At 45.0% G+C, this 24,297-nt stretch overlaps 1 protein-coding gene across 4 annotated transcripts; it reads left to right on the plus strand.

Moving 5' to 3' along the window:
• Positions 1–184: 184 nt before the first annotated feature.
• Positions 185–24,274, plus strand: Ccnk (cyclin K). Of its 4 annotated transcripts, XM_060388145.1 has the most exons (13): positions 185–390; positions 1,112–1,210; positions 3,880–3,911; positions 8,059–8,306; positions 8,896–8,977; positions 10,562–10,693; positions 15,049–15,154; positions 15,699–15,756; positions 16,409–16,578; positions 16,913–17,190; positions 17,700–17,733; positions 20,223–20,297; positions 22,971–24,274. In XM_060388145.1, exons 4-13 carry the CDS (start codon positions 8,110–8,112, stop codon positions 23,594–23,596), a joined length of 1,758 nt encoding a protein of 585 aa, XP_060244128.1. In that variant the 5' UTR covers positions 185–390; positions 1,112–1,210; positions 3,880–3,911; positions 8,059–8,109; the 3' UTR covers positions 23,597–24,274. The 4 variants fall into 4 exon arrangements, with proteins under 4 accessions (XP_060244128.1, XP_021504807.1, XP_021504806.1 ...); XM_021649131.2 differs by lacking the exon at positions 1,112–1,210 and having other exon boundaries at positions 188–390; XM_060388144.1 differs by lacking the exons at positions 185–390; positions 1,112–1,210 and adding an exon at positions 492–672.
• Positions 24,275–24,297: the final 23 nt, after the last annotated feature.

Here is a 24,297-nt window from a genome sequence, read left to right on the forward strand (position 1 = left end):
GTTAGATCTCGCCCACGGTGGCGCTGTGATTGAACGACAGGCGCCCTGGCTCCGCCTCCGCGCCCAAGTTCCGTTAACAGGTTCGGTTGCTCCCGAACACCATTTCGCCAAAGGGGCGGGGCGAATGGGAGGTGGTTCCCCCTCCCCCTCCAGACCGCAGTCAACAGGGCCGCAGGGTGGGCGGAGAGGTAACCATAGGCTTGTTACTCTTTTTTTTTTTGAGCTTTACTCTCTTCTAATTGGTTGAGGCTACCTGATTTTCGCCGCCCCTCCAGTCGCTTATGAACGTCACGAGACGCGGGGTGATGACGTAGTCCCCGAGAGTCTACATCCAAGATGGCTGCCGTCAGGAAGGAGAGACGTCGCTAAGGGGTTTGCCTGAGGCGAGGGGTGAGTATCTAGTCTGACCGTAGGCAGCGCCGCTCACCTTCCGCGCACCTGGTGGTCCGAGTAGGATATATTCTAAATGCCTGGGTTCCCTGGCAGAGTCTCACTTCCCGGATTCCGGCGCCCTTCTTCCTCTAAACCTCTGTTGAAGTTAGGAGACGACACTGGGTTAGAAGCGATGGACCTTCGGGAGAGGCTCTGCTGCTCTGGGGGGAGCCACTAACGCCAAGAACGGGTAGCCTACCTCCCAGAGGAAGATGGTTGCCTTTGGGGGTCTTCTAGCAGGTGAGGAAAGGGAAAGGGGGCTTACACGCACATACCCTGCTGCAGACTGACCCGGTCGTCTCTACTTTCTGTTGGCTTGTGGATCCCTCTGTAAATGAGAATTGAGACCTTGTACAGTTTTCATGACTGTTGGACCGTGGAACAAGGTAGTACCAGGGATGAAAAAAGGCACTTCCTCGGTAAGATTCGTTCTTACCCAGACACCATCCAGTCCTGAGTGATAGGTTTGGCTTGTTTTCAGGGGAATTGATCTTTAGTAAGTTGAGAAACACATCTATATGTTTTCCTGAAAACAGTTTAACCTGCGTAAATACTTGGTGGTGTTCTTTGGACTGTCAGTAAAACCGAGCTCTCCGTAAACCATCCAGTGTTTGAGATCAGTTTCTCCCGACTGGCTTTTTTTTTTTTAAGTTTTGTTTTGTTTGTTTTTTCGAGACAGGGTTTCTCTGTGCAGCTTTGGCTGCCCTGGACTCGCCTTGTAGACCAGGCACACAGAGATCTGCCTGCCTATGCCTCCTCGAGTGATGGGATTACAGGGGTGAGCCACCTTTTTCATTTTTTTTTTTTTTTTTTTTTAAGACAAGGTTTCCCTATATACCCTAGCTGGTGTGGCGCTCCCTTGATAAACTAACTTGCTTCTACCTCAAAGAGATCCTTCTGTCTCTGCCTCCAGAGTACTGGAGTTAAAAAGGCATGTGCCATGAGTCTGAGCTAAAGACCAGCTTTTATGTTTTTAAGACAAACTTGACTCTGGTGATATCTTGATATATACTGTTTTTTAAAGAATAATTGAGCAGCATCTTAGGATTGTGAGCATGCATTACAGGTTTCTATGAATGATTCCATGAAAGTGTAGGGATTTCAAGACCCAGTATCTAGAACATTATATGACACTTAGTAAATTATATTGCTGAATGATTCATAATAGATGGGTGATGGCCATAGTAATGTTGATAAACATTTTGATTTAAGTTAGTGTTAGCTGAGTGGTGGTGGCACGCTAATCCCAGCACGAAGGAAGCAGAAGCAGGTAATTCTCTGTGAGCTCAAGGCCAGCCTCGTCTATAGAACAAGTTCCAGAGTTCTAGGACAAGCAAAACTGCACAGAGAAACCCAGTCCCCACAAACCAGAGGAAGATGGCAGGGCGGAAGAAAGTTGCCAAGATCCTTGATTGCTAAATAATTGACAATACAATAATTACCTGTGGTGAGTAGAATTTGTTTTAGAGGTTTTCTCCTTTTGTCTGATATTCACATGTTTCGATGTACTATGCAAGCATGTTATTAGTTGATCATATTGACAGAAAGTGAGTAATCTTGTTTAAGGAGATGGTGCTTGAATGCAGTAAGTCCACTGAATATATAAAAAGAAAACTGTTCTCTGCTTGTGTTATTTAAACATGGGTAGGGAGGGTCAGGAGGAATTAAATTCAAACAGATTGAAGAATTTTTAACCAATACCTAGTTGGGTTAAATCTAATTCGTATTCTTAAAAATCAGATAAATTGCATAGCATTTACATTGCAGAGTAGTTTAAATGTTGTGCCATCATTGTTCAGAGCTTTTAAGATGTCCTACAATGATGGAGGACTGCAGTAGATGCTGGTATACATCTGGAATTTTCAGAGTATTTTTTTCGAGTATTTTTCAGAGTACAGATCAGTTATCTTTTTGATATAAGAGCTGATTAATAACCAGACTTCACAAAGAAAACTAAGGAATATAGATTACAGATTTCTTTTTGTTAAAGGCCAAAATAGGGCTAGAGAGATAACTTAGCAGCGAAGAGTTACTTGCTTGCTGTTCTTTCAGAACACATGAGCTTCATTCCTGAACACCCATGACAGACAGTTCCTGGCAGCCTATAATCCCAGCCACAGAGAATCCATTACCCTCTACTGGCACCTGTATGCATATGCCAGACATAGGCACACATGCACATAAATTAAAAAAAAAAAATCTTTCTAAAACTGCATATCAAAAAGTCGAACTAGAGAGACAGCTCTGTGCATAAAGCATTAAAGCATTTCCTTTTTGGTTTTTTCCAGGCAGGGTTTCTCTGTGTAGCATCCTGGAACTCCTGTGTAAACCAGGCTGGTCTCAAGATTCACAGAGACCCACCTGCCTCTGCCTCCCCAAGTGCTGGAATTAAACACATGTGCCAACACTGCCTGGCTCTAGTAAAGCGTTTTCTATACAAGCACAAAGACAAGAGTTCAGACCCCTAACACCCATATAGAATACTGGGCCTCATGGTTCACTGTAACTCCAGTGCTACGAGACAGGTGAATCCTGCTGCATCACCAGCGGGCCTGCCCAGCTAGCTGAAACTGTCTTCCAGGTTCAGTGAGAAACCCTGTCTCAAAAAGTAAGATTGAGAGGCTGGAGAGATGGCTCAGTGGTTAAGAGCACTGTTTGTTCTTCCTAAGGATCCAAGTTCAATTCCCAATACCCACATGGCAGCTCACAACTGTCTGTAACTCCAGACCTGACACCCTCACACCAATGCAAATAAAATAAAGAAAATTACCTAAATTTAAAAAAAAAAAAAAAAGATATCGTCCTCTGGCCTCTACGTATACCCACACAGGAGACCATACCCTCACACAAGTGCATCCACCCAGAGTTTGTTCCGCTGTAAATAGGGGGCTGCTGGACATAAGTTCCATTAGGTTTCATTTGGTCATAAAATAGTCTGTATCCTAGTAGGCACAAGGCACACGTATATGCTAAGTAGGATGCAGTTGTATAGTGATAAGAATGTGCTTTTGTTTTAATCTAAGGTGAAAGGATATGGGACTGCTTCACAGAAGCTAACTATGATTTGCCTTGTGCTCTAGCAGAAGCATGGTTTTGCCAGCTACAGATAATTTCTGCAATCCTGTGACGTTTAGAATTCTGGGAACTTTTCAGAGAGTACATAAATGTGACAACCCCAAGAGGTGGGATCAGTGCTTGGTGGTCATTTAGGGAGGTTGGTTGCAGTTCGCTGGGAGCTGTGGTCAAAGACAAAACTAAACGAAAGAAATTAGATTCAAGGGTTTTCCTAATTCCATTCTCCCCTCTATCCTTGTTTCTCTCCTATCTAGTTTTAAGGGGTGAAACCTTGGTGATAAAGGGCAGAAAAAAGAACCCACAGAGTAGCAGAGACTTGTTACACAGGCTGGTTTCTGTTCATATTACTAACCCAGACTTGTTGATTGGCAGGTTGATGTTGACCTGAAGAAAAATCTTCAGAGGTAAGCTATGGGGCTCTGATCTTGTCCTTACTCTGATTACTATTTGAATCACAAAGTATCTAAGACCCATGGTTACCCCTCCTAGAGCAGTGCCTCCAAGTTAAGACTGTGAACTGGGGGTTGGAGAGCTGGCTCAGTGGTTAAGAGTACTGCCTGCTCTTCCAGATGACTCAGGTTCAGTTTTTAGCACCCACATAGTGGCTCACAAATGTGTGTAACTCTAATCCCAGGGGATCTGACATCCTCTTCTGACCTCCAAAAGTAACATGAATACACATTGTACACAGACAAAGATGCAGACAAAAACACCCATGCACATTGAAAATAAAAAATAAAAACCTTTCTATGGAATGTAGGTATTAAAAGAAAAGAAAAAATGTATACTTCTTTTGCAGAGGATTCAGGTTTGGTTCCCAGCACCCAGATCAAGTGGCTCATAACCACCTGTTAACTCTGGCCTCTGCTGGCAGCACATACCTGCACACAGACACAGATACATAATTTCAAATCTTTTTTAAAAGAATTGTGCTTCTTGAGTTAATCAGTGTACACAGACCATGTAGTAAAGACAAGTAGCATGCTAGGTGACACTGAGATTTTCTTTTTCTTTGCAGTGCTAAGAAGTTGACTCTAGGTCCTTTGCATGCTAGACAGTCTACCAATAAGTTGCATCCTTAGCTCCACAGAGTTGTGAAGACAGAGAGTAGACCCACCCTGACAAAGTGTGGCTTCCTGAAAATGGTGACGTTTACAGATTCTCAGCTGCTGTAAGACCGAGACCTGTCTTAGCAACGGTACTCTACAATGCAATTTATAGAGACAAAGAAGTGTGCAGATTAGGAAGTGCAGTATCTTAGGCAAGAGTCAGCAACTCAGGCCTCTACCTAATCTATCTGCTAACTCTGCATGCTCTTTATTGTCTTTTTGGCTCCATTAACTTCAATTTCTCAGTGATAAATTCTGAGACTAAGAAAACATAAGTTGGCATGGTTACTGAAAATTTTTGAACTGTGACCTACAAAGGGTCTAGATCATAGCTTCATAGCCAACCAAATGTTAACTCAAACACCACCACTACCCTCCCTCTTTCACACACACAGACACTTAAATTTGAAATTAAATTAAAAATATACAGTAAAGTAACATAAGAGATTTAAAACAAACAAACAAAAGCCAGGTGTGGCACACACCTTTAATCTCAGAGAGGAGACAGAGACTGGTGATCTCTGTGAGTTGGAGTCCAGCCTGGTCTACATAGTGAGCTCCAGTATAACCAGGACCATGTTGTCTTTTGAGACGGAGGGAGGGAGGGAGGAGGAAAACATTGTACAAAATATGGTGGTGCACACTTATAATCCGAGCACTTGGAAGACTGAAACAAGAAGACTGAGTTCTGGACCAGCCTAGGCTACATAGTTAGCTCCAGGCCAGAAGACTATAAGAATTCTGGGAACACCAGTTTTTGATTCTCAGTGGTGTACAAGCTGCCTTCTAAACTAAAGTCTCCATGAATGAAGGCTAGTGAGTACCCAGTAAGGGCTGTTAGGCACACTGTTGATAGGAAATGTGGCTGGTGACATCAAGATACTATAGACCTGAATGAGTATGAGTATGGTTTTTCCACATATGCTGTGAGATCTTTCCAGCCTCATCTCCCCACTGGCTTATCTCCCTGCCCCATTCTGCCCTATTCATGCTGCTTCTCACAAATGTGGGGGTGCTCCAAGAGCCTCTTTCAGGAGCCACTTCCTCCCCTTTTCTCCAGCTTTCCCTTTCCTCTCAGGGAAAGTGATTTCTTTTAGTGTTGAGATTCACATTCTTTCTCTCTCTCTTTCTCCCTCTCTCTCTCTCTCTCTCTCTCTCCCTCCTTCTCCCTCTCCCTCCCTTTCCCTTCCTCCCTTCCTCCCTCCCTTTTTCCTTCCCTCCCTCCCTCCTGGGAGGAGCTGTGAAGAGCTTCTGGAGGTAGGCAGGTCCTGAGAGTCACCAGCACTGCACTTTTCCTCTTGTATGCTGTACTTCAGTTTGAGTGGTTTGACGTCTCAGCCACTGCACACACATCACAGGTGTTCCTTGGCTGGTGTAAGGGCTCCTCCTGGCCCCTAAGTATTCAACAGATTCCTCCCCTGACTTAGGATTGTATCAGAGACTTGCAGCAGGACTACTTGTTCACTCTGGTCAGCACTGAGCAAGTGTGGATGTTTTGCTTTGTTGGCTATGTTTGTGTTTTAACCAGACAAAGTGTGTTGTGTGGCACTTCCCCTGAAGCACTTTGGCTGCGTGCCTCTGGGTTACAGTAGAGTGAGAATGTCTTATTCTAAGAAATAGCAGGAATTCTCTATTATCCTCTATACACAGTCTGTATTTTAAATTTCCCTAAATGTTCAAATCGTGTTTCTTGTCAAACACCCCCACCTTGTGCCACTTCACTTGCTCCCACCATCACCACCACTTACTCTGAGTTACAAGTTGGGTCTAATGGCATGGTCAGGTACAGGTGATGCCTAGAGGGCAAGGATGCGATGTAGGTAGACAGGTGTATTTATTGAGTCTTGCATCCCATCACAAAGTGCACAGGGGCAAGTTCTATATTCTAGATATAGATATATACTGGTGGTGTTCTTTGTTTATTTTACAGACAGTGTTATGTGTATGGGTGTTTGCCTTGAATGTATGTCTGTGCGCCAAATGCCTGCAGTGCCCAAAGAGGCCAGAAGAGGGCTTTGGATCCTCTGGAACTATATAGACAATTGTGAGCCACCATGTGAGTGCTGGGACTTGAATCCCGGTCTTCTAGATCAACAGCTAGTGGTCTTAACCACTGAGCCATCTCTCCAGATCCTGTTTTTCTTTTTTTAATGTTCATGGGTTGTCCTTGTAAATGACTGGGCCATGAATAATCCTGTGCATATGTGTACATATTTGGGATGGTGTCTTCAGGAAGAGTCCTAGCAGTGGGACTGAGGTCAAAGAGCAAATGGGTATGTCTTTGTTGGATATTGCCAACTTCCTCTCTGTAATACTTGTACCATTTTGTACTCAGACCAGCATCTTAGGAGACCACTAGCTTATCCCAGCCTTGCCAGCAGTAAATTGTTAAACTTTTGGATTTTTTCCAGTTGAGAAGGTGAGAAGAGTGTTTCAGTATGATGGTTTCAGAAGTTTTCTTAGCTCTGTTGCTAGGTCACCAATCAGTTCCACACTAACATGTGAATTAGATGCAGTCTCCATCTGCTCAATTCTTCCTCTGGGGCAAAGATTAGAGTCCTTTTTGAACAGCCAGATGCTGGGAACAGAATGTTCTGCCCCACATGTCAGCTTTCCCACCAGCAATGAGAGAAGCCCTGAAGAAGGTAGGCCTCTGGACAGGATGGGGATCTCTGGCCTAGGACTGAAATTTGGTTTTTGCTCACTTAACTGCCTGACTCTACCACTTGTTTGGGACTCATCTGCTGCCAGGTGAAAATGTTGCTTCTGAGCTACTTTACCAGGCGGTGACTTGTGGTGGCCTGGTTTCCATTCCCTGTCAGCCTGGAACTTTTAGAGGGTCTGACTGGAGAGAAACTAAAAAGATCTAAAGGGGATGCCTCCTCTTGGACCACTTCCTACCCACTCCCCACAGCACTACAGCCACACTGGCCAGAGACTGGTATAGGTGAGAGTTAAACCATCCTGTGACGTTTATAAGTGAAATCAAAGTAAAAACCAGGAAATCTGATGAGGAGGTGCTAATGGTAGAGATGGGCATGATGGGATCAGGACATGGGATGTCAAACAGGTCCAGGTTATACTGAAGAATGGAGTCTAAACCAGAAGCTGAGGCTGGAAGGAAGGAAGCAGAGTGTACTTAGTTTCCTCCAAAATTATTTCACTTTAATCCTTTAGACTGCAGGGTATGGAACGCCGTCCTAAATTACTGTTCACTCAGACTTATTTGTATTGGAGTCAATTATGATGTGTCGAATTGGCTTTGGAGCGGGTACCCTGAACTTCTAACCAGCAATCAATAACATATGGGGGTGAGGGGTTTTATATAAGCCACGTTCTGTGGTTGTGGATGATTTATGATTAAAATAATTAGTAGCGTGGCATCCTTCACAATTCACATCTTTTTCCTTTTTCTTTTTTCTTTTTTTTTTTTTTTTTTTAGGATTGCAACATTCCAGAAGCCCTTTGGGGAAGATTAAGGCTACTTCAATAAATGAAGGAGAACAAAGAAAATTCAAGCCCTTCAGTCGCATCAGCAAACCTGGACCACACAAAACCATGTTGGTACTGGGATAAGAAGGACTTGGCACATACACCCTCACAACTGGAAGGACTTGATCCAGCCACTGAGGCCCGGTACCGCCGAGAGGGGGCTCGCTTCATCTTTGATGTGGGCACACGTTTGGGGTTGTATCCTGAATCTCTGTGGGATTTATTGTGAATAAGCTTCCACCTCCAAGAATTAGATTAGCTGCCATAGACAAAGGTGCAGTGGTTTGTCTGCACTAGCACAGATCTTAAGGACCTTTGAGGTAGAAATTGTCTAAATGGCTGTTCAGAGAATTCTTCTGTCTCTGGTTTATCATTTAAATATATAGACTCCGCTGTGGGGCAAATGGCCACCCAGGAAGAAACCAGCCCCATTAAGATCACAGCTCCAGCTGAGCTGGTGGGGTGGAGGGGGACACACCTTTAATCTGAGCACTCAGGGAGGCAGAAGCAAGTGAATCTTTGAATTTGAGTCCAGCCTGGTTTACAGAATGAGTTCCAGGACAGCTAGAGCTGCACAGAAACCCTGACTCAGGGAAGAAAAAAAAACAAAATCACAGTGCAAGTTTGGCAGGACTCATTCTGACGCGAGAATTCTGATTCACTATGATTCCCATCTGTTTACTTGATAGCTAATTTTGTTGTTGATGTCTGTCTGTATTGCCTTTCTGAGTTCACTAAAAGCATAATTTGTAGCCATTTCTAGCCGGACCCTTAACCAGAACAACAGACACTATGACACTCTGGCAACTGGAATCATTTATTTTCATCGATTCTATATGTTTCATTCCTTCAAGCAGTTCCCAAGATACGTAAGTAAACTCTGACATGCTTTTACCTCCATTTGCTAGTGATGGTAGCTAGTGGGTCTTTCTATCTTATTTTCCAGAAAGTGCTTGTTTTTAGGTGGTGCATGCCTCTGCATCCTGAGTGCCAGGATTAAAGGCGTATACTATCACACCCAGCTAATTTTGTTTTTTCTAATTAACTTTGTTGAAATCTTTTGTGTGGGTCAGTATGGGTCACGGTCATCTTATACTTTATGTAACAGTTTACTTGTTTGTTTTCTTTCCCAGGGTAAACTTGGGTTTAACTCGGGCCATAACTAAATTGTATAGACAGGGCTTTGATACTCAAGGGAAATATTAATTATATCTAGGAAGCAGACCGTGCAAGGGAAGAAGTGCCAGAGAAAGCCAGGTTTCCAAAATACAGGGACCGAAACGGGCTAGGACAGCAGTCTAAAAGAAACAGCATGAGCAGATGCAGAAGGAGGCATACAGTATGGTGACCAGTCAGTCAGGAGCTCCCCTTGCTAGCTAGCAGTGCTTGCTGCTCTTACAGAGGACCCCATTTCAATTCCCAGCACCTGTAATTCCAGTTTCAGGGGCTATGACGCTCCCTTCTGGCACTTCCATCTGTGTGTTACACATACAGACATGCAGACAAAATACTGATACATTAAAATAAAAATCATTTAAAAAAAAAAAAGACCCTGGGTGGGAAGGTGGACCAATAATCTATCATACCATGTAAGCCATTAATGCCTGTTTTCCTTATTGGCTTGGGGGTTCTTTAAGGAGGCATTGTCAGTGTTGCTTCATTCGATGAAGAGTGTCTAACTCCAGTGCAATCAGAGTTAGCATTTTGTGTTGATTTGAAGGGACCCAGAAGCAACTGGAAAGACTTTGGCTGTGTCCTTTGTGTTGTTGTAACAGAATACTTTAAACTACCTAACTTAAAACAGAAAAGTAATTCCTCTCAGTCCTGAAAGTCAGAAGTGTAAGATCAAGGTGCTGACAGATGGAGTTTTTGCTAAGAGCCCGTTCTTCATAGAAAGTGTGCCTTCCTGCTGTGTCCTCAGGTAGCAGTAAGGAGGAGCAGACCCCTTCAGGCCTTTTTCAGAACAACAGTAGTCCTACGCTTCTGGGGATTAGTTTCAACATATAAATTGGGGAGCAGAGCAGGGTACACACTTTAGATCACAGCAGGAAGGAAAGCAAGGGTGGCCTTGACCGACTAAACTTGCTGTTTGCAAAGCAGGCTCTTCCATCTGGAGCATGGAAGAATTGGTCCCAGGACTTGTGTTCCTTTGCTTGTTTTCTTCATCTTAAGACAGTTATCTTCAAAACACCATTTTTCTTCCTTCTGTTGAAGGCCAGAGACTCAGACCCAGGGTGCCATGCATACTAGCCAAGTACTGTACTAATGAAGCACTAGTTTACAAAGCCATTTATTTTTTGGGATGTAACATGTGCTTTGGGCTTTTAGAGTATTAGGATGTTTGTAGTGAGCTGAGGATAGGAGACTGAGGCCTAGCTAACTGTAAAGGTCAAAATGTTCTCATGTTGTCCCCATGGGATCTCTGCTAATAAGAGTATTAATTCCTTTTTTAGGTGACAGGAGCTTGTTGTCTCTTTCTGGCTGGGAAAGTAGAGGAAACGCCAAAAAAATGTAAAGATATCATCAAAACAGCTCGTAGTTTGTTAAATGATGTCCAGTTTGGCCAATTTGGAGATGACCCAAAGGTAAGAACCCTAATTTCCTGCCTTCGGATCTTACCAACTGGAGTGCTGGCAAGAGCTCTGGATACTGTGCCTACCAGTTATTGGGATCATAAGATCCCAAGGCTTTTATGGAAAAGCCTTCTTGGCTTTGTGAGGGGAAGTCATATGGCCTAGGCTTGCCCAAGCACTCCTGATGTACAGGAGTACACCTGAGAGAATGGCAGCACATCCATGAACTGAGCAGACTCCAGTTCACAGCTGGCTGGTTCCTGGCTTAAGACATGCTGTTGTGTTTGCTTCTTTGTTATATTTGTGTTCGTTTTGTGTGAATGCTTGTGGAGGTCAGAAGACAACTTGAAGTTCTTTCTCTCCCTACCGGAGTTCTGGGAATCAAACCCAGGTGGTCAGGCTTGGAAGCAGGAACCTTTACCTGCTGATTCATCCAGTTGCCCTGCATCTTTGCTTCTTAAGAATGCGGAAGTTAGGCTGGAGAGATTGTTCAGAGGTTAAGAGCTCTGGCTCTCTTCCAAAAGTCCCAGCAAACATGGTGACTCACAACCATCTAGAATGAGATCTGGTACCCTCTTCTGGCATGCAGGCATACATACAGGCAGAACACTATATACATAGTAAACAAATCATTAAAAAAAAAAAAAAAAAAGAATGTGGAAGTTACCATATTTGGAACCATTTTCCTCTCCAGAGACTGATTCTGCTCAAGCTCTCTGAATTGTCCTCTCTCGGCTCCAGCCAGTGTCAGTAAATGATGTTACAGTAACGGTACATGTGTTTTATTGTATAACAGTGCCACTTTCAGGGACCAGTAACCATTTTCCTCTACCTCCACTCCTTAATCACTTTAATACCATTGCCATAACTTAGAATTACTTTTTTCCAAATTATTTTCTTTTTTCAATTACAACAAGAGTCTATCCATGTATGATCTTAAATTCCTCATCTTCCAGCTTCAGCTTACCTGTCAGGTTCTGGAATTAGAGGCATGGACTACAGTGGCCAGCTAAAGATTTTACTGTTTTTTAGATCAATTTTAGCCTCACTGCCAAATCAAGAGAATATACCAAGAGTTTTTATTATGTCCCCTTCCCCACAACACTCAGACTCTCTCACTGTCATCATTGGCCCCAGGAAGGAACATTTGTTGAGAGTTCACACACCCAACTCTACTGTTCTTTTATACACTGTGTGTTTGGATAAATGTGATAGGTATCCACTATCATAGTATGGCACTGTATGTTTGCTGGGTCCTGCTACCGTCTTGTGTTCTGCCAGTTTGGCCTGCTGTCCCTTTTAATGGCTAACACCTACTGACTTAACTGTTTTTCCCATTTTCTGTTATGACAAGTAGCCTAGATTGTTTTCTTTCTCTTAACATTCTGAGATTAACTTTCTGTCTATTACATAGATTTTTATCAAATAATTATGCAGATAACCTTTTTTTTCTCCTAAGCTGTTAGGCGTGTGCAAGCAAAGACTTGTCTATGTCTGGTCAAAGGCATTCAAAATACTTGTTGAATAAAGGACAAATTAATGTTCTAGAAAAAAACTCAGCATCCTAGTTCAAACAAGGCTAGAGTGTTGATGCTTGACACCATTCATGGTCGCTTTTTTCCCCAAGTTATAATTAATTTACTGGGATTGGGCTAGGGGCAGGCATGTGCCACAGTGCATGTGTGGAGGCCAGTTGAACTCCGTTTGTTAGGCTTAATGGCAAGCACCCTCATAACAACTGTCTTCTCTTTTCCCAAAGCAGCACAGAATACTCACTGCACACTGCACACACTGCACACACTGCACACACACTACTCACTGCACACTGCACACACTGCACACTGATGCTTGTAGGTGTTGTCACTGTTGGTCATTCTGACCCTGAACTTAATTATATATGTTACCCTGTTTATAAATGTTTGAACCTACTCAAAGCTTACATTAATATAAATCAGAAAGACAATTGGATTTTTTAAAGAATGTGCCCATAAAGATTGTTTTCCATGTCCATGGACATCTGGTTTCTACAGAGCAGTGAGATCTTACAACCTTGATTTGATGAGCCATGCTAGTCCTATGCTTCAGCCAAGCCTTGGCCACAGAGCAAGCGATCCTTGTAGCTAAGATGGGTAAGATGTCACACAGATCTGGAACAACATTGGGGCAAAAGGTACATGACAGCAGCCAGTGTGTGCTGTTCTGGGGTGCCTTGGAGGAGCCTCCCCTTTACCTTCAGCACCATAAATAGGAAAAGGAAAAGGACCAAGTGAATGGTGCTGCCTCTTGGTAACTGTCATGCAGTCTCTCAGAGATGATGTCGGCGCTAAGAGGCAAAGGGAAGTACCCAGATCAAAGGACAGAAATACCACGGAAGACATTTTCCCTAGGCAAACTTGAAGCAATCGTTTTGGCAGTTTAAGTGTTCAAGAAAAATAAAGTGGTGAACTGAGGCACTTCGTGTACTAGCTTTGCTTTAACTGGTTTTCCCAGCATACTAACTCTTTACGTATTCAGTAAGATACTTGTTTCAACTTCTATCTTAAGGACTGGACATAAAGCACTTTGCAAAACAGGGTGTTGTCTTTGCTGTAGTAGATTTTACAGTAGACTGGCAGGATAGATTTTAATCCTATAATCATTTACCTGATCATGAGCTGTGGTACATATTATAAAAGATCATTTGAAGATACTGTGAGAGCAATCTACCCAGAGGCACAGACAAGCAGTGGCTAAGGAAAGCTTCCCTGAGGAAGAGAGTTTGCAGGGAAACCTGCAATTACCTCATTAATTAGTATCTGAAACACACAGGGGGAGTAGGCCAGGAGCTGTTTTTGTTAGACTAAAGGGCCACAGTTTGGAAGCCTTTGGCCTTCTTGGTAAAGATGATTTCTACATTTAGAGGAAATGCTGAGGCCGCTGGGAAACAGGCATTGATGATACTAATAGGCAAGAAAAGGAGGTTTTACTACAGTGTCAGGTTACTAAAATATTAGGAAGCTTTCATGAGTGAACACTGGGAAACTAGGCTAGAAAATGTCAGACTTGTCATGAGAAGGGGAATATTAAGCATTAAAGAATCTTCTGCATTCTATGACATAGTATTCCAGGGTAAGAACCGTCTAACCTGTCACTTCTCCGCAGAGTTCATATGCTTGTGCAATAGTTAGTGATGGTGGATTTTCAGCCCTCTGCAAAGCCCTTTCTTTTGCCAAATAAGCTTCTTCTGTAATCCTACAGTATCTGTAAGGGCCAGGCGTCATCAGGCTATATGGTAGTCAATGTCAGGAAGTACCTGTTCAGGGACACCCACTAAGTAAAGTATGAAGAATGGAGAATCTTTGTATTACAGTAAAACTCTGTAAGAATAAGTCTTGTAGAGAACAGAACACCTGAAACTATTTAAAGCTAAAAATAAGTCTCCATTTCCCAAGTCACTCTATAAACCAGTAAGTTCCCAATCACAATAGCAGAGGTGTACATGGCAAGAGATGTACGGAGCCTATCTTTGAAAAGCAGGAGTAAGTCCTGGAACTCTCCCCTGGATCATGACACAGCAGAAAAGAGAGCTTAGTGAACACAGAAAGGGTTTTACGTCTCTAAGATTTGAGGTAGCATTTCAGATAGAATGATCACTATTCAGCATATTTTAGTAATAAGTGAAGCTTGGAAATGATAAAGCCCGTGCATACAGTGCAGCCCCTGAGTTGTGAAACCACTTGTATCTCCTGTTGGCATCCAGGGGAAAGTCCTGGGGGAGTTGCACTTTTTAATGATCTATGAACAAAAGATTGAGCTAGCATAGTGGTTCATACCTACCGAGGGAGGCTGACAGATTTGAGTTTGAGGCCAACCTGAGCTACATACAAAGTGAGTTCTAGGTCAGCCTGAGCTGGAGTGACACCCTGCCTCAGAAGTTCTAAACAGCAGTGGAACCATTAAGATGGCTCAGTGGGTAAGGGTGCTTAATGGTGCAAGCCTGAGGATCTAAATTCAACCCCCAAAATCTACATAAAGATGAGCGGAGAGAGCCAGAGCCATGTGGTTGTTCTCTGACCTCCAGACATATACCATGTGTGCACATACATATATACATGATAAGTTTAAAAACTCATATTTTAAAGATCTGGTTTTCAAAGGTGGCTTGTGTATTTGCCATAATAATGCCTCCAAAGGCTTTGGCTTCTTTTTCTTTTAGGTTGTCTCTGACTAGTTTGTCCATCTCTTTGAGTTTTTAGATTATCACTGTGTGCCCATGCTAAAAGGCTGTGTGGAGGTGGGAAGGAGCAATTAACATGTGTAAAATAGAACCAAGAGAGCAGGCAGAGACCTGTGGCCATATCAACTCTTCCAACATTTGCTGTTTGTAGGAAGAAGTCATGGTGCTAGAGAGGATCTTACTGCAGACCATAAAGTTTGATTTACAAGTAGAGCATCCGTACCAGTTCCTGCTCAAATATGCGAAGCAGCTCAAAGGTAAAGGGGTGTAGGGACTTTGGATTGTTGCTGTTTGTACTGCTGGGACTTTCACATGTGCTACCTCTGAACCACTTCCCCAATTGTATTATTTAAAAGTTTTCATTTTGAAATGAAGTCTTTTTCATTTGACAATACAAGGATGATGTTTCTCAAAAGAAGGAAACAGAAAGTTCCATGTATGATGTACCCAGGCTGTGTCTCACTCAGACAGTGCAGTAATAGAGCTGTTAATGCTTTCCCTTTATGCAGAAACAGGTTCTGTCATCCTGTTGCCAAGTGATAGGAGACAGGGAAATGAGTCAGGATTTTAAATAGACTAATAAAATTAGCCTTGGAGCCACATTTCCCATAAATGGTGGTTCAGTGCAGGTCATGTAGAGAATACCAAGAGGTAGGATGTGAACCATGTCATTTGTCACCATTTTCTATACAAAACTCTTCGCTGTACTGACACATAATAGATTTTAAGTAACTATTTGTCACTTCCTGTGAATTATTTTTTCCACTATTATTAATTTACCTTTTTCCCCTCCATTTCTAGGTGATAAAAACAAAATTCAGAAATTGGTTCAAATGGCATGGACATTTGTAAATGACAGGTAAATGTGTTCAGATGTTGATTGAACTCATTTTTTAAAAGATGCAGAGATGTGGGGGCTGTTTAGTCCAAGTAGAAGCAAGTTGACTTGCCCAGAGCTGCTGCCTAGGTCATCTGCTTCTCCACACAGGTTTCTTTTACCCTGCTGCATTAGTGTGATCTGAGGGGAAATGAAGACGATGTAATGAGAGTGGATGCTGGACTGCTCAGGGCTGATTTTGTTTCTAGTGATGATTTCAGAGCTTTAAATGTCACTGGTGAGCCAGTGACTGGAGTTACTGGCACTTGCACTCCATGGCCTGCAGAGAAGCATCTGGAATCTGACTTACGGGCTGCTTGAGCAACCATGAGTATCCATTTGCAGACAGGGCACTGTCTGGGTTCTCAGCAATAGAAAGAGGACATGGCCTGCTCCCACCTGTCACACTCTGCAGCAGTGTCTGTCTTTAAAAAGCAAGTCGGTAACCATCGTTTACAGCAGTTCATTTGGGCACTTAAAGCTTGCTTTTTTAATTTTTAATACTTTTGGCTCTTGTAGACAATTAAGCAAACTGACTAGTTGCTAAATATGACATCTAATTTCTGTGTGTTGTTTTGGTCACAAATGTTAGGTATCAAATGCAAACCATTGTTTTCTTTCCCTGTTGATCTAGTCTCTGCACCACCCTGTCGCTGCAGTGGGAGCCAGAAATCATAGCTGTCGCAGTAATGTATCTCGCGGGACGATTGTGCAAATTTGAAATACAAGAGTGGACCTCCAAACCCATGTATAGAAGGTGGTGGGAACAGTTTGTTCAAGATGTCCCTGTTGACGTTCTGGAAGGTACCTGGCATGCAGAGCTTTCTTTTAAGAATGTTGGTGTTTGGTTGATTCTTCCCTGTAGGCCCAAGTCCTGAGAGTGGACGTTCCCAGATCAGTAGCTGTCCTCGTTTTTCAATAGCATCTTTAGATTATCTAACGTGATTTTCCTTTGTCTGTGCACAGAGCTTAATTAGCTAAAAATAGAGCCCAGTTTTGTGCACAGCAAAGATGGCGTGAGTTCAAGATGTAATTGCTGCTTATTAGTTTTTCTAAGAATCAGAGGTGATTTTTCCCCCTAGGTAAAATTTGGTTTAAAGTGTCGATTTGTAATAAATGTAATGTTGCTGTCATCTAGACATCTGCCACCAAATCCTGGATCTTTACTCACAAGGGAAACAACAGATGCCTCATCACACCCCTCATCAGCTGCAGCAGCCCCCGTCTCTTCAGCCTACACCACAAGTGCCACAGGTGCCACAGTCACAACCTTCTCAAGGCTCAGAAGCGGCCCAGGCTCAGCAGAAGGACTCACAGCAGTCAGCACAGCAGCAGCAGCAGCAGCAGCAACAGGCACAGCAGCCCAAGAAACCGTCCCCTCAGCCCAGTCCTCCCCGACAGGCCAAGCGTGCCGTGGTGAGTGGGCTTGCAGCTGGCCACATCACACTTTTACTAGTCCCATTTTTAAGGGGTCTGATGAACACCCAAAGTAAGAGGTGAACCTACCAAAATTTAGTTAGAGACTGTCCATCCAGGAGCCTGAAAGCTAAGGGCCTCAGAGAACATAGAGGACACTGCCCTTCTCTTGCATCCTCCCTGCTTCTCCTATCCCAATGGCCTCTGAAACCTCTGGGGACCTGGTTCCTGTATGTGGCATGGAATATTTATAAAGTTTGCTGGTGTGGAGCATCATCTTCCCCATAGCAGCAGTCTGACCAGGGGAGGGAGCCATTTGTTCCTGACCTGCCACCAGAAGCCCCCAGATCCACACGCACCAAGGGCCTCAAGGCTCCATGGGGATGGGAGGGAACAGAAATGACCTGTTAGGTGCTGTAGAGTCCCCTCAAGTTATGTTCTGCCACTGTTACTGTTTCCTTCATCACCCAAACTAGACTCAGATCATTGTGTGCTTCCTTTCATAACAGGTGGTTTCTCCCAAGGAAGAGAACAAAGCCGCAGGTAAGCAGGCCTTCAGTTCCACCTGTATCTGCCAGCTTTAACCTTAGACCATGGCTACCTTAGTCTGCCAGCAATAGTGCTGTCATCTCTGCTCACCACACTGGAATTTAGATTATACTTTGACAAAAGGTAGTCAGTAAGTGGAGACATGGCTGGCAGTAAAAGTATGTGCTTAGAAATGCATATGAAAGTGTAGTTGTGAATGAGGGGCTTTTGCAGGAGTGTTCATTGTAAGAGAACTAAGTTCATCCTGGAAGACAAGAGGGAAGAGAGCCTGTGGGCAGCCAGAGGACACAGGGTGCAGCCGTTCATCCTAGCTACTTTAGCAAGCCAAAGCACTTTTTAATGTTGGCGTTTTGTTTGTTTGTTTCACAAGTTACTTAATATGCTTTAATATTGGGAATAAGCAGAAAGCAGAATTTGAAGGACTCCAGAACAGGAAATGAGAACCATTTGCCTGTGTCAGTCCTCCGCAGCTCCGGACAGTCAAAGTGCATCCATCTTTACTTGAAGGTCCCGCTGGATTACTCATAAAACTGTTGTGAGATCTTCAGGTTAAGGCTGTGCTTTTCTCAGCCTCTCTGGGAGAATGATGAGTTCGGTAGAGGTGAATGAATTTTGGCTCCAGTGACAGGTGTTGAGTATATGAGAAACAGTGTGGGCTGTGATCCATGTCACGTGGGAAGTGGAGTCAAGGTGAGCAGATGTGCTACTGTGAGACAGAGAAGCTGCTTCACAGTGACCTTGAAGAAAGGACTTGCCTCTGAGTAGCTAGAACCCTGACATGGAAGGATACAGGAAGTGAAGAATGGAACGTTGAGCCAGACGGGCAGAGGAGTCTCATTAGTGTGTAAAGAACCCTTGCATAAGATTCAGAGTATGGATTTTTCAGTCCCAAGTCAGGTCAGAGACAAGATCTCAGGGGCCACATGTGTATCAGACTGTGTACAGTTGTTGGGAGTTGTTTGAAGACTTTCATGCAGGCTAATGGCAAGACCAGCTCATTTGTGGTCAGGTTTCTGACAGCATTAGTAAAATAATGAGTAGGATAAGTGGTTAGGTGTGGGAAGATACTGGACACACCTTGGCAGTGACCATCAGGGCAGAAAAGGGGGATCTGGGATGCACTGTTGACATTGGAGCTCCCCAAGCTATACAGCTTGTCATACCAGTCACTGAGGCTAGGCCAGCCCTCAGGCTATCTTTCTAGGGACTGTCAGTATAAAATCACCAGATATCCAAGGCTTTTGTTTGTTACTTCTGGTTCTGTTTTTGTTGTTTTGTTTTAAAACAGAGTCTCAGTAGATAGCTCTAACTGGCTTGGAACTCATTATGTAGACCAGGCTGGTAAAGATCTCAAAGAAGCCTGCCCGCCTTTGCAATGATATTTCAAGTCTGTATAAAAAAGGAGATCATTAAGAGTTATGTAATGTTAAATGAAATAATATGGCCTGTACTTTTTCACTTGGCTGCTGGAAAGGTATATGGCTTTCTCACAGCTATGTGGCAGCTATCATAGACAGCTGTAGTTGTCCTGGCTGTGGGAAGAGGAAGAAGGGAGTGAGGATGGAAGTCCAGGGATGCAGTGTGGTGTCAGGCCTGTGGTTCTAGAAAAGAGGTGGGGCCTAGAAGTGTAGTTATTTGTGAAAGCTGAGCCTGTTTTCCCAGCCCTCTGGAGGTGGAGACTGGAGGATCCTGAGCTCAAGGCCATGCCACAACTGCATAGTGATACCATGTCTAAAGCCAAGCAAAGGGAAGGAAATGATCCTGTACCACAGGGAGGGTCTCTGGGCTGAGGAAGGAGAGGATTGAGTGAAGAGCTATCTGGGCCTGGATCCATCCAGGATTCAGGATGGTCTGAGACCTGAAATCTGTAAGAAAAAGTGGTCAGTGGTGTGTGAAAGAGAGCAGGAGAGGGGTCAGAGCCAAATGCTCTGAAGTTCCAGGACAGAAGCCCCACAGAAACAAAGAGAATGGAGTTCAAGGTCAGCCATGAGCTTCCTGCCTGCTTAATCTAGTGACTTGGCGTTTACTGTGGGGACTGGTGGTGCTGTGGAGCTAAGGCTGTGCTGCTGCCTCCGCCTGGATTAGTGTTGTCCGACGTGCCCGTTCTCCCTCCATCTACTCACGTGCCTCCAGATCTTCTCTGTTCACAGTAATGCACTGCTGACAGACTGCCAGCCGGAAGTCAATATTTGAGAGTGCAAAAGTAGGCTTGAAGGACTGTCTTGTAAGAACGCCGGTGGGGGGGGCGTTCTGAGCCCTCGCTGCCATTCAAATTGTTGAAGGACTTGTGACAGAGTGGCCAGTGTCTGTTAAGAGGTGTCTGCGCTGTGCTATAATAGGATTGGTGGTTCATGGTGGTTCTGCTGCTCTTCCTGCTCCTGTGATGCTTTGCTCCTGCCTATTCTTTGTCTCCAGAGAACTCTCTGCTGTGTGGTTTAGTTAGAGAGTATGTGTGACTATTTTGATCCACTTTTTCTTTTTAGATCCACCACCACCACCTAAAATTCCTAAACTTGAGGCTACTCACCCACCATTGCCTCCAGCACACCCACCTCCAGGTATGTGCCTGTTGACACCACTTGCCCAGTACCTTTGGGACCGTATATTGTAGGGATGACCTGGAGGGTCCTGCAAAGATAACTGTGTGCAAGGAGCCTTCAAAGCTGCTAGTTTCACCAACTAGGTATTTGTAGATGTTGTAAACTTGCTGAATCTGAACACTCTGACCAACTGCACCCAGAAATACTGAACTACATGAAGTAAATGAATCTTAGAAAAAATGCTAACAGCTGAGAAACGTTTATCCAGATGTGGGCAGAGTTGCTCTTGGGCTGCATTCTCTCACCTGCTTCCTGTTGCAGGATGTCTTTATGGTGTGTTGTGAAGAGTGAGCAATTGTTCAGAGTCACTGGAGAGGAACGTTAAGTGTATAGAGTTCTCAGCAGTACATGGTGCTGGGAGGCTTCCCAGACAGCATTCTTTACTGTACTCCTTTTCAAAACCTGGCACAGGAGAGCTGGTATATTCAGGGGCCTCTGTACTTCTCAGTTGGCTGTACTGACAGGTGGTTGGTGTACATGACTAGCCTCAGCTACGGAGCTCATGACCCTAGCAAACAGCTGCCAAGTAGCTTTCTCTGTCCACGTGCAGTCAGAGGCTTAAGTGCTGTTAGAGGAAATGTGTTGTACGTGGAACACAATACCATGTCCCCTGTCTCATTGAGTGGTCTACGGCACTGTGGTGTGGCACATGGAGAGAGCCCAAGGCAGTCAGCAAGTTGTTCCTGCCTGTGCTCAAGGCAAGCAGCAGCTACTGTAAATACCTCAGGCCCTGCCAAGCACAGGAATTCCCACTCAGGTGGCTGTTGACAGCCCAGGACATAGGCAATAACTGGGAGCCAGATCAACTCCAGAAGGGGCTGGTCGGAAAATGTTGCCTGGGAAACATTGCTCTTCTGTAGGGAGAAGAGGTAGCAAAGATGTGGTAGCTGGCCTTGTGGGATTGGAGGAAGAGTCAGTGGTAGAGAGAGGCAGAACTCTATGACCTGAAGAAGTGTTAAAGTCAACAACCAGGCTTAGGGGACATTTGAGGGCCTTCTGTGGCAGCAGTGGACACAGGTGAGACCTCTGCCTCAGCATAGTAAAGGGTCAGATACTCTGGGGACTGGACAGACCCAAAGTAAGGATTACAGTAGTCAGTTTCTAGTTTATTTTCTCATTTTTGGGGTTTTGTTTTTTGTTTGTTTTAAATAGGGTCTTGTGTAGCCTAGGCTAGTTTTGGACCATAATCTTTCTACATTAGTTTCTTGTATTCTTGGGAATACACCTGACCACAGGAGTAAAGCTGGATAAGCACATTCACAGCCCAGGTGGTCAGGGAGCAACACAGGAGGGATTAAGGGGCTACACCTTGATGCACACATCTCATTTTGCCTCTAGAACCAAAGAGCATTTGCCTGCCTGCCCCGGGCTTGAAGCAAATTCTCTGCAGGTGTTTCTGACCGTCTATTGGGAGCCAAGGGTAGCTGATCATCCCAGCTGAGGCCCTCTGACATATCTGCGGCCAAGCAGAAATTGTGTTTGCCTTCAGCTTGGTGTGAACAGGGGGGAAAAAAAAAAAAACAGGTGCCACTTGTAGGCCATGTGAAGAGCAGTGGTGTAGCTGTCCTAGTGCCTAGGCAGGAACCTTTACCCCATGCCCACCTGCCCAGTGGGGACATAACAGCTGCCTTTCACACAGGGCTCCTTGAAGAGCTAGAAATGTTTCTCATGGCCTCACTTCCCTTTAGGAGGCATCTGCAGGCAGCAGATTAGCTTCTGTGATTACTGTTCCTTCCTAGCAGCCTTGTGAAGGGATACTTTATGTCTGTGGGTACTTTGCTTACCTGTGTATCTGTACAGCACATGTATACCTGGTCCCCTTAGGGGTTAAAAGAGGGCATTGAATTTCCTGGAACTGGAGTCAGTTGTGAGCTGGGAACTGGATCCTCTGCAGGAGCAACAAGTGCTATTAACCCCTAAGCCAAGTTTTTCAGCCCAGGATACAGTCTTTTGAGTGCATGTATGGTAGTGACGGGAGAGGGGCTCCTGGTATCCTTTTCCAGAGGTCCAACCATGACTCGGGGATCACAAGCCAAAGCCTCCTGTGGGGCTTTGAGGGAGTAGAACCTATAGCTATGAGTTGTGGACAGATCTGCAGGTCTCAGGAGTGCTACTGCTCCGTTGTTCACATATCTGTCCTTTGGATCTGAAATGGTAGTGGCCTTGATCTTCCTTCTCTTAGTAGAGACAGAAATGCCACTTTGTGAAGTGCTGGTTTCTGTTTGACTTTTATGTCATCTCTCATTTGACAGGCTCAGTCTTTAGGAACAGAGACATGTTGAGAGCCCAACCTGTTTGTGCTAGGAGAGATGAATTGGGCTGGGCCTGCTTGCACCTTGTGTGCGCGGTAATGAGGGAGGGGACCTAGAATCATTGGAATGGTGTAGAAAGCCCGTGGGATGGGCCAAGGGCAGAACCTAATGGCCTCTAGACTTGTTGGGCCACAGAGGTGGTAGCCACTCCTCGCTCTTCTGTAACATGGCACCTTACCCAGTGCCCATGAATAATTATGCTGCCAGGGGTCCCTAAAAGATGCTTGGTTCACTTGGCCCCAGGGTTTCCTACTCAAAAAGTCGGGGCAATAGCTACATCATTCATCCAGCTGAGCACTGACATCTCTCTCTTCTACAGACCGGAAGCCTCCCCTTGCACCTGCCTTAGGTGAGGCTGAAGCAACTGGTCCTGTGGAAGCAAGCGACCTCCCCAAAGTACAGATTCCTCCTCCAGCCCACCCAGCCCCTGTTCACCAGCCCCCACCATTGCCACATCGGCCTCCACCCCCACCCCCCTCAAGCTACATGACTGGGATGTCTACCACCAGCTCCTACATGTCAGGCGAGGGCTACCAGAGCCTGCAGTCCATGATGAAGACCGAGGGTCCCTCCTATGGTGCCCTGCCTCCAGCCTATGGCCCACCTGCTCACCTTCCCTACCACCCCCATGTTTACCCTCCCAACCCACCTCCACCTCCTGTTCCTCCACCTCCAGCTTCTTTCCCCCCACCCGCTATTCCCCCTCCTACCCCAGGCTACCCTCCACCTCCCCCTACCTACAACCCCAATTTCCCACCTCCACCCCCACGCCTGCCCCCAGCTCATGCAGTTCCTCCTCACCCTCCTCCAGGCTTGGGTTTGCCACCAGCCAGCTACCCACCTCCAGCTGTTCCCCCTGGAGGGCAGCCGCCTGTCCCCCCACCCATCCCTCCACCTGGCATGCCGCCTGTCGGGGGACTAGGGCGGGCAGCCTGGATGAGATAACATGACGCTTTCTTCCTCCCTCCCTCTCTCCCTGTCCCCCCCTCTTTCTTTTTAAAGTCTCTTTCTTTTTAAACAAGAGTTTTCCAACCAACTTGAAGAGCAGATTGAGTGGATGGCAGCAGGGTATCTTGTATATGCTAGACAGTTATAGTGTGGGAGGGCTGGGCCCTGGGATGAGAACAGTGTGCGCTGGCCAGTGCCTGTGGAGTGACCACATCCAGTCTCAGCTGCTGCCTGTGTCCTGGCTGGCTTACGTTACACTAGTGAAGATGTTAAGGAGCCACATTGGCTCAGTAAATAGCTTGAGTAAGGAGTGACTAACCCTCTAGAAATCAGTGCCTATTTCCCCTGGGAACTCAACTTTCGGTAGTCGTGACCTGTCTGCAGTTGAGCTGTTGTCCTTCCATTCAGTGGCTTCTCTCTGTGGCCCCTGGTAAGTGAGGTGAGCCCCCACTTGTAACTCTGTGTCTGCTATCGCCACCTGGAGGAGGCTGTCTCCTTCCCTCCAGGGGGAAAGGAGGTGTGTACTTGGAAAATAATGTATGTTTACATCTCTTTGCAAAGTCTTGTACATAGAGATATATTTTTTAAGCGTGAATGTAACAACATACTGTGAATTCCATCTTGGTTACAAATGAGAATCAGTCAGTTACCCAAATAAAACCAATTCTGAAACTATCGGGTTTTCTATGTGTGAAGTG

The sequence above is a fragment of the Meriones unguiculatus genome, chromosome 7, assembly GCF_030254825.1.
Source record: "Meriones unguiculatus strain TT.TT164.6M chromosome 7, Bangor_MerUng_6.1, whole genome shotgun sequence".
Classification (NCBI taxonomy): Eukaryota; Metazoa; Chordata; class Mammalia; order Rodentia; family Muridae; genus Meriones; species Meriones unguiculatus.

Excerpts from the sequence above, each read along its gene's own strand:
- Ccnk (XM_060388145.1), top strand. The coding sequence starts at position 8,110 with ATGAAGGAGAACAAAGAAAATTCAAGCCCTTCAGTCGCATCAGCAAAC. Across the intron at positions 8,978-10,561 it reads TCAAGCAGTTCCCAAGATAC|GTGACAGGAGCTTGTTGTCT; the intron begins GTAAGTAAACTC and ends TTCCTTTTTTAG. Across the intron at positions 16,579-16,912 it reads CCCTGTTGACGTTCTGGAAG|ACATCTGCCACCAAATCCTG; the intron begins GTACCTGGCATG and ends GCTGTCATCTAG.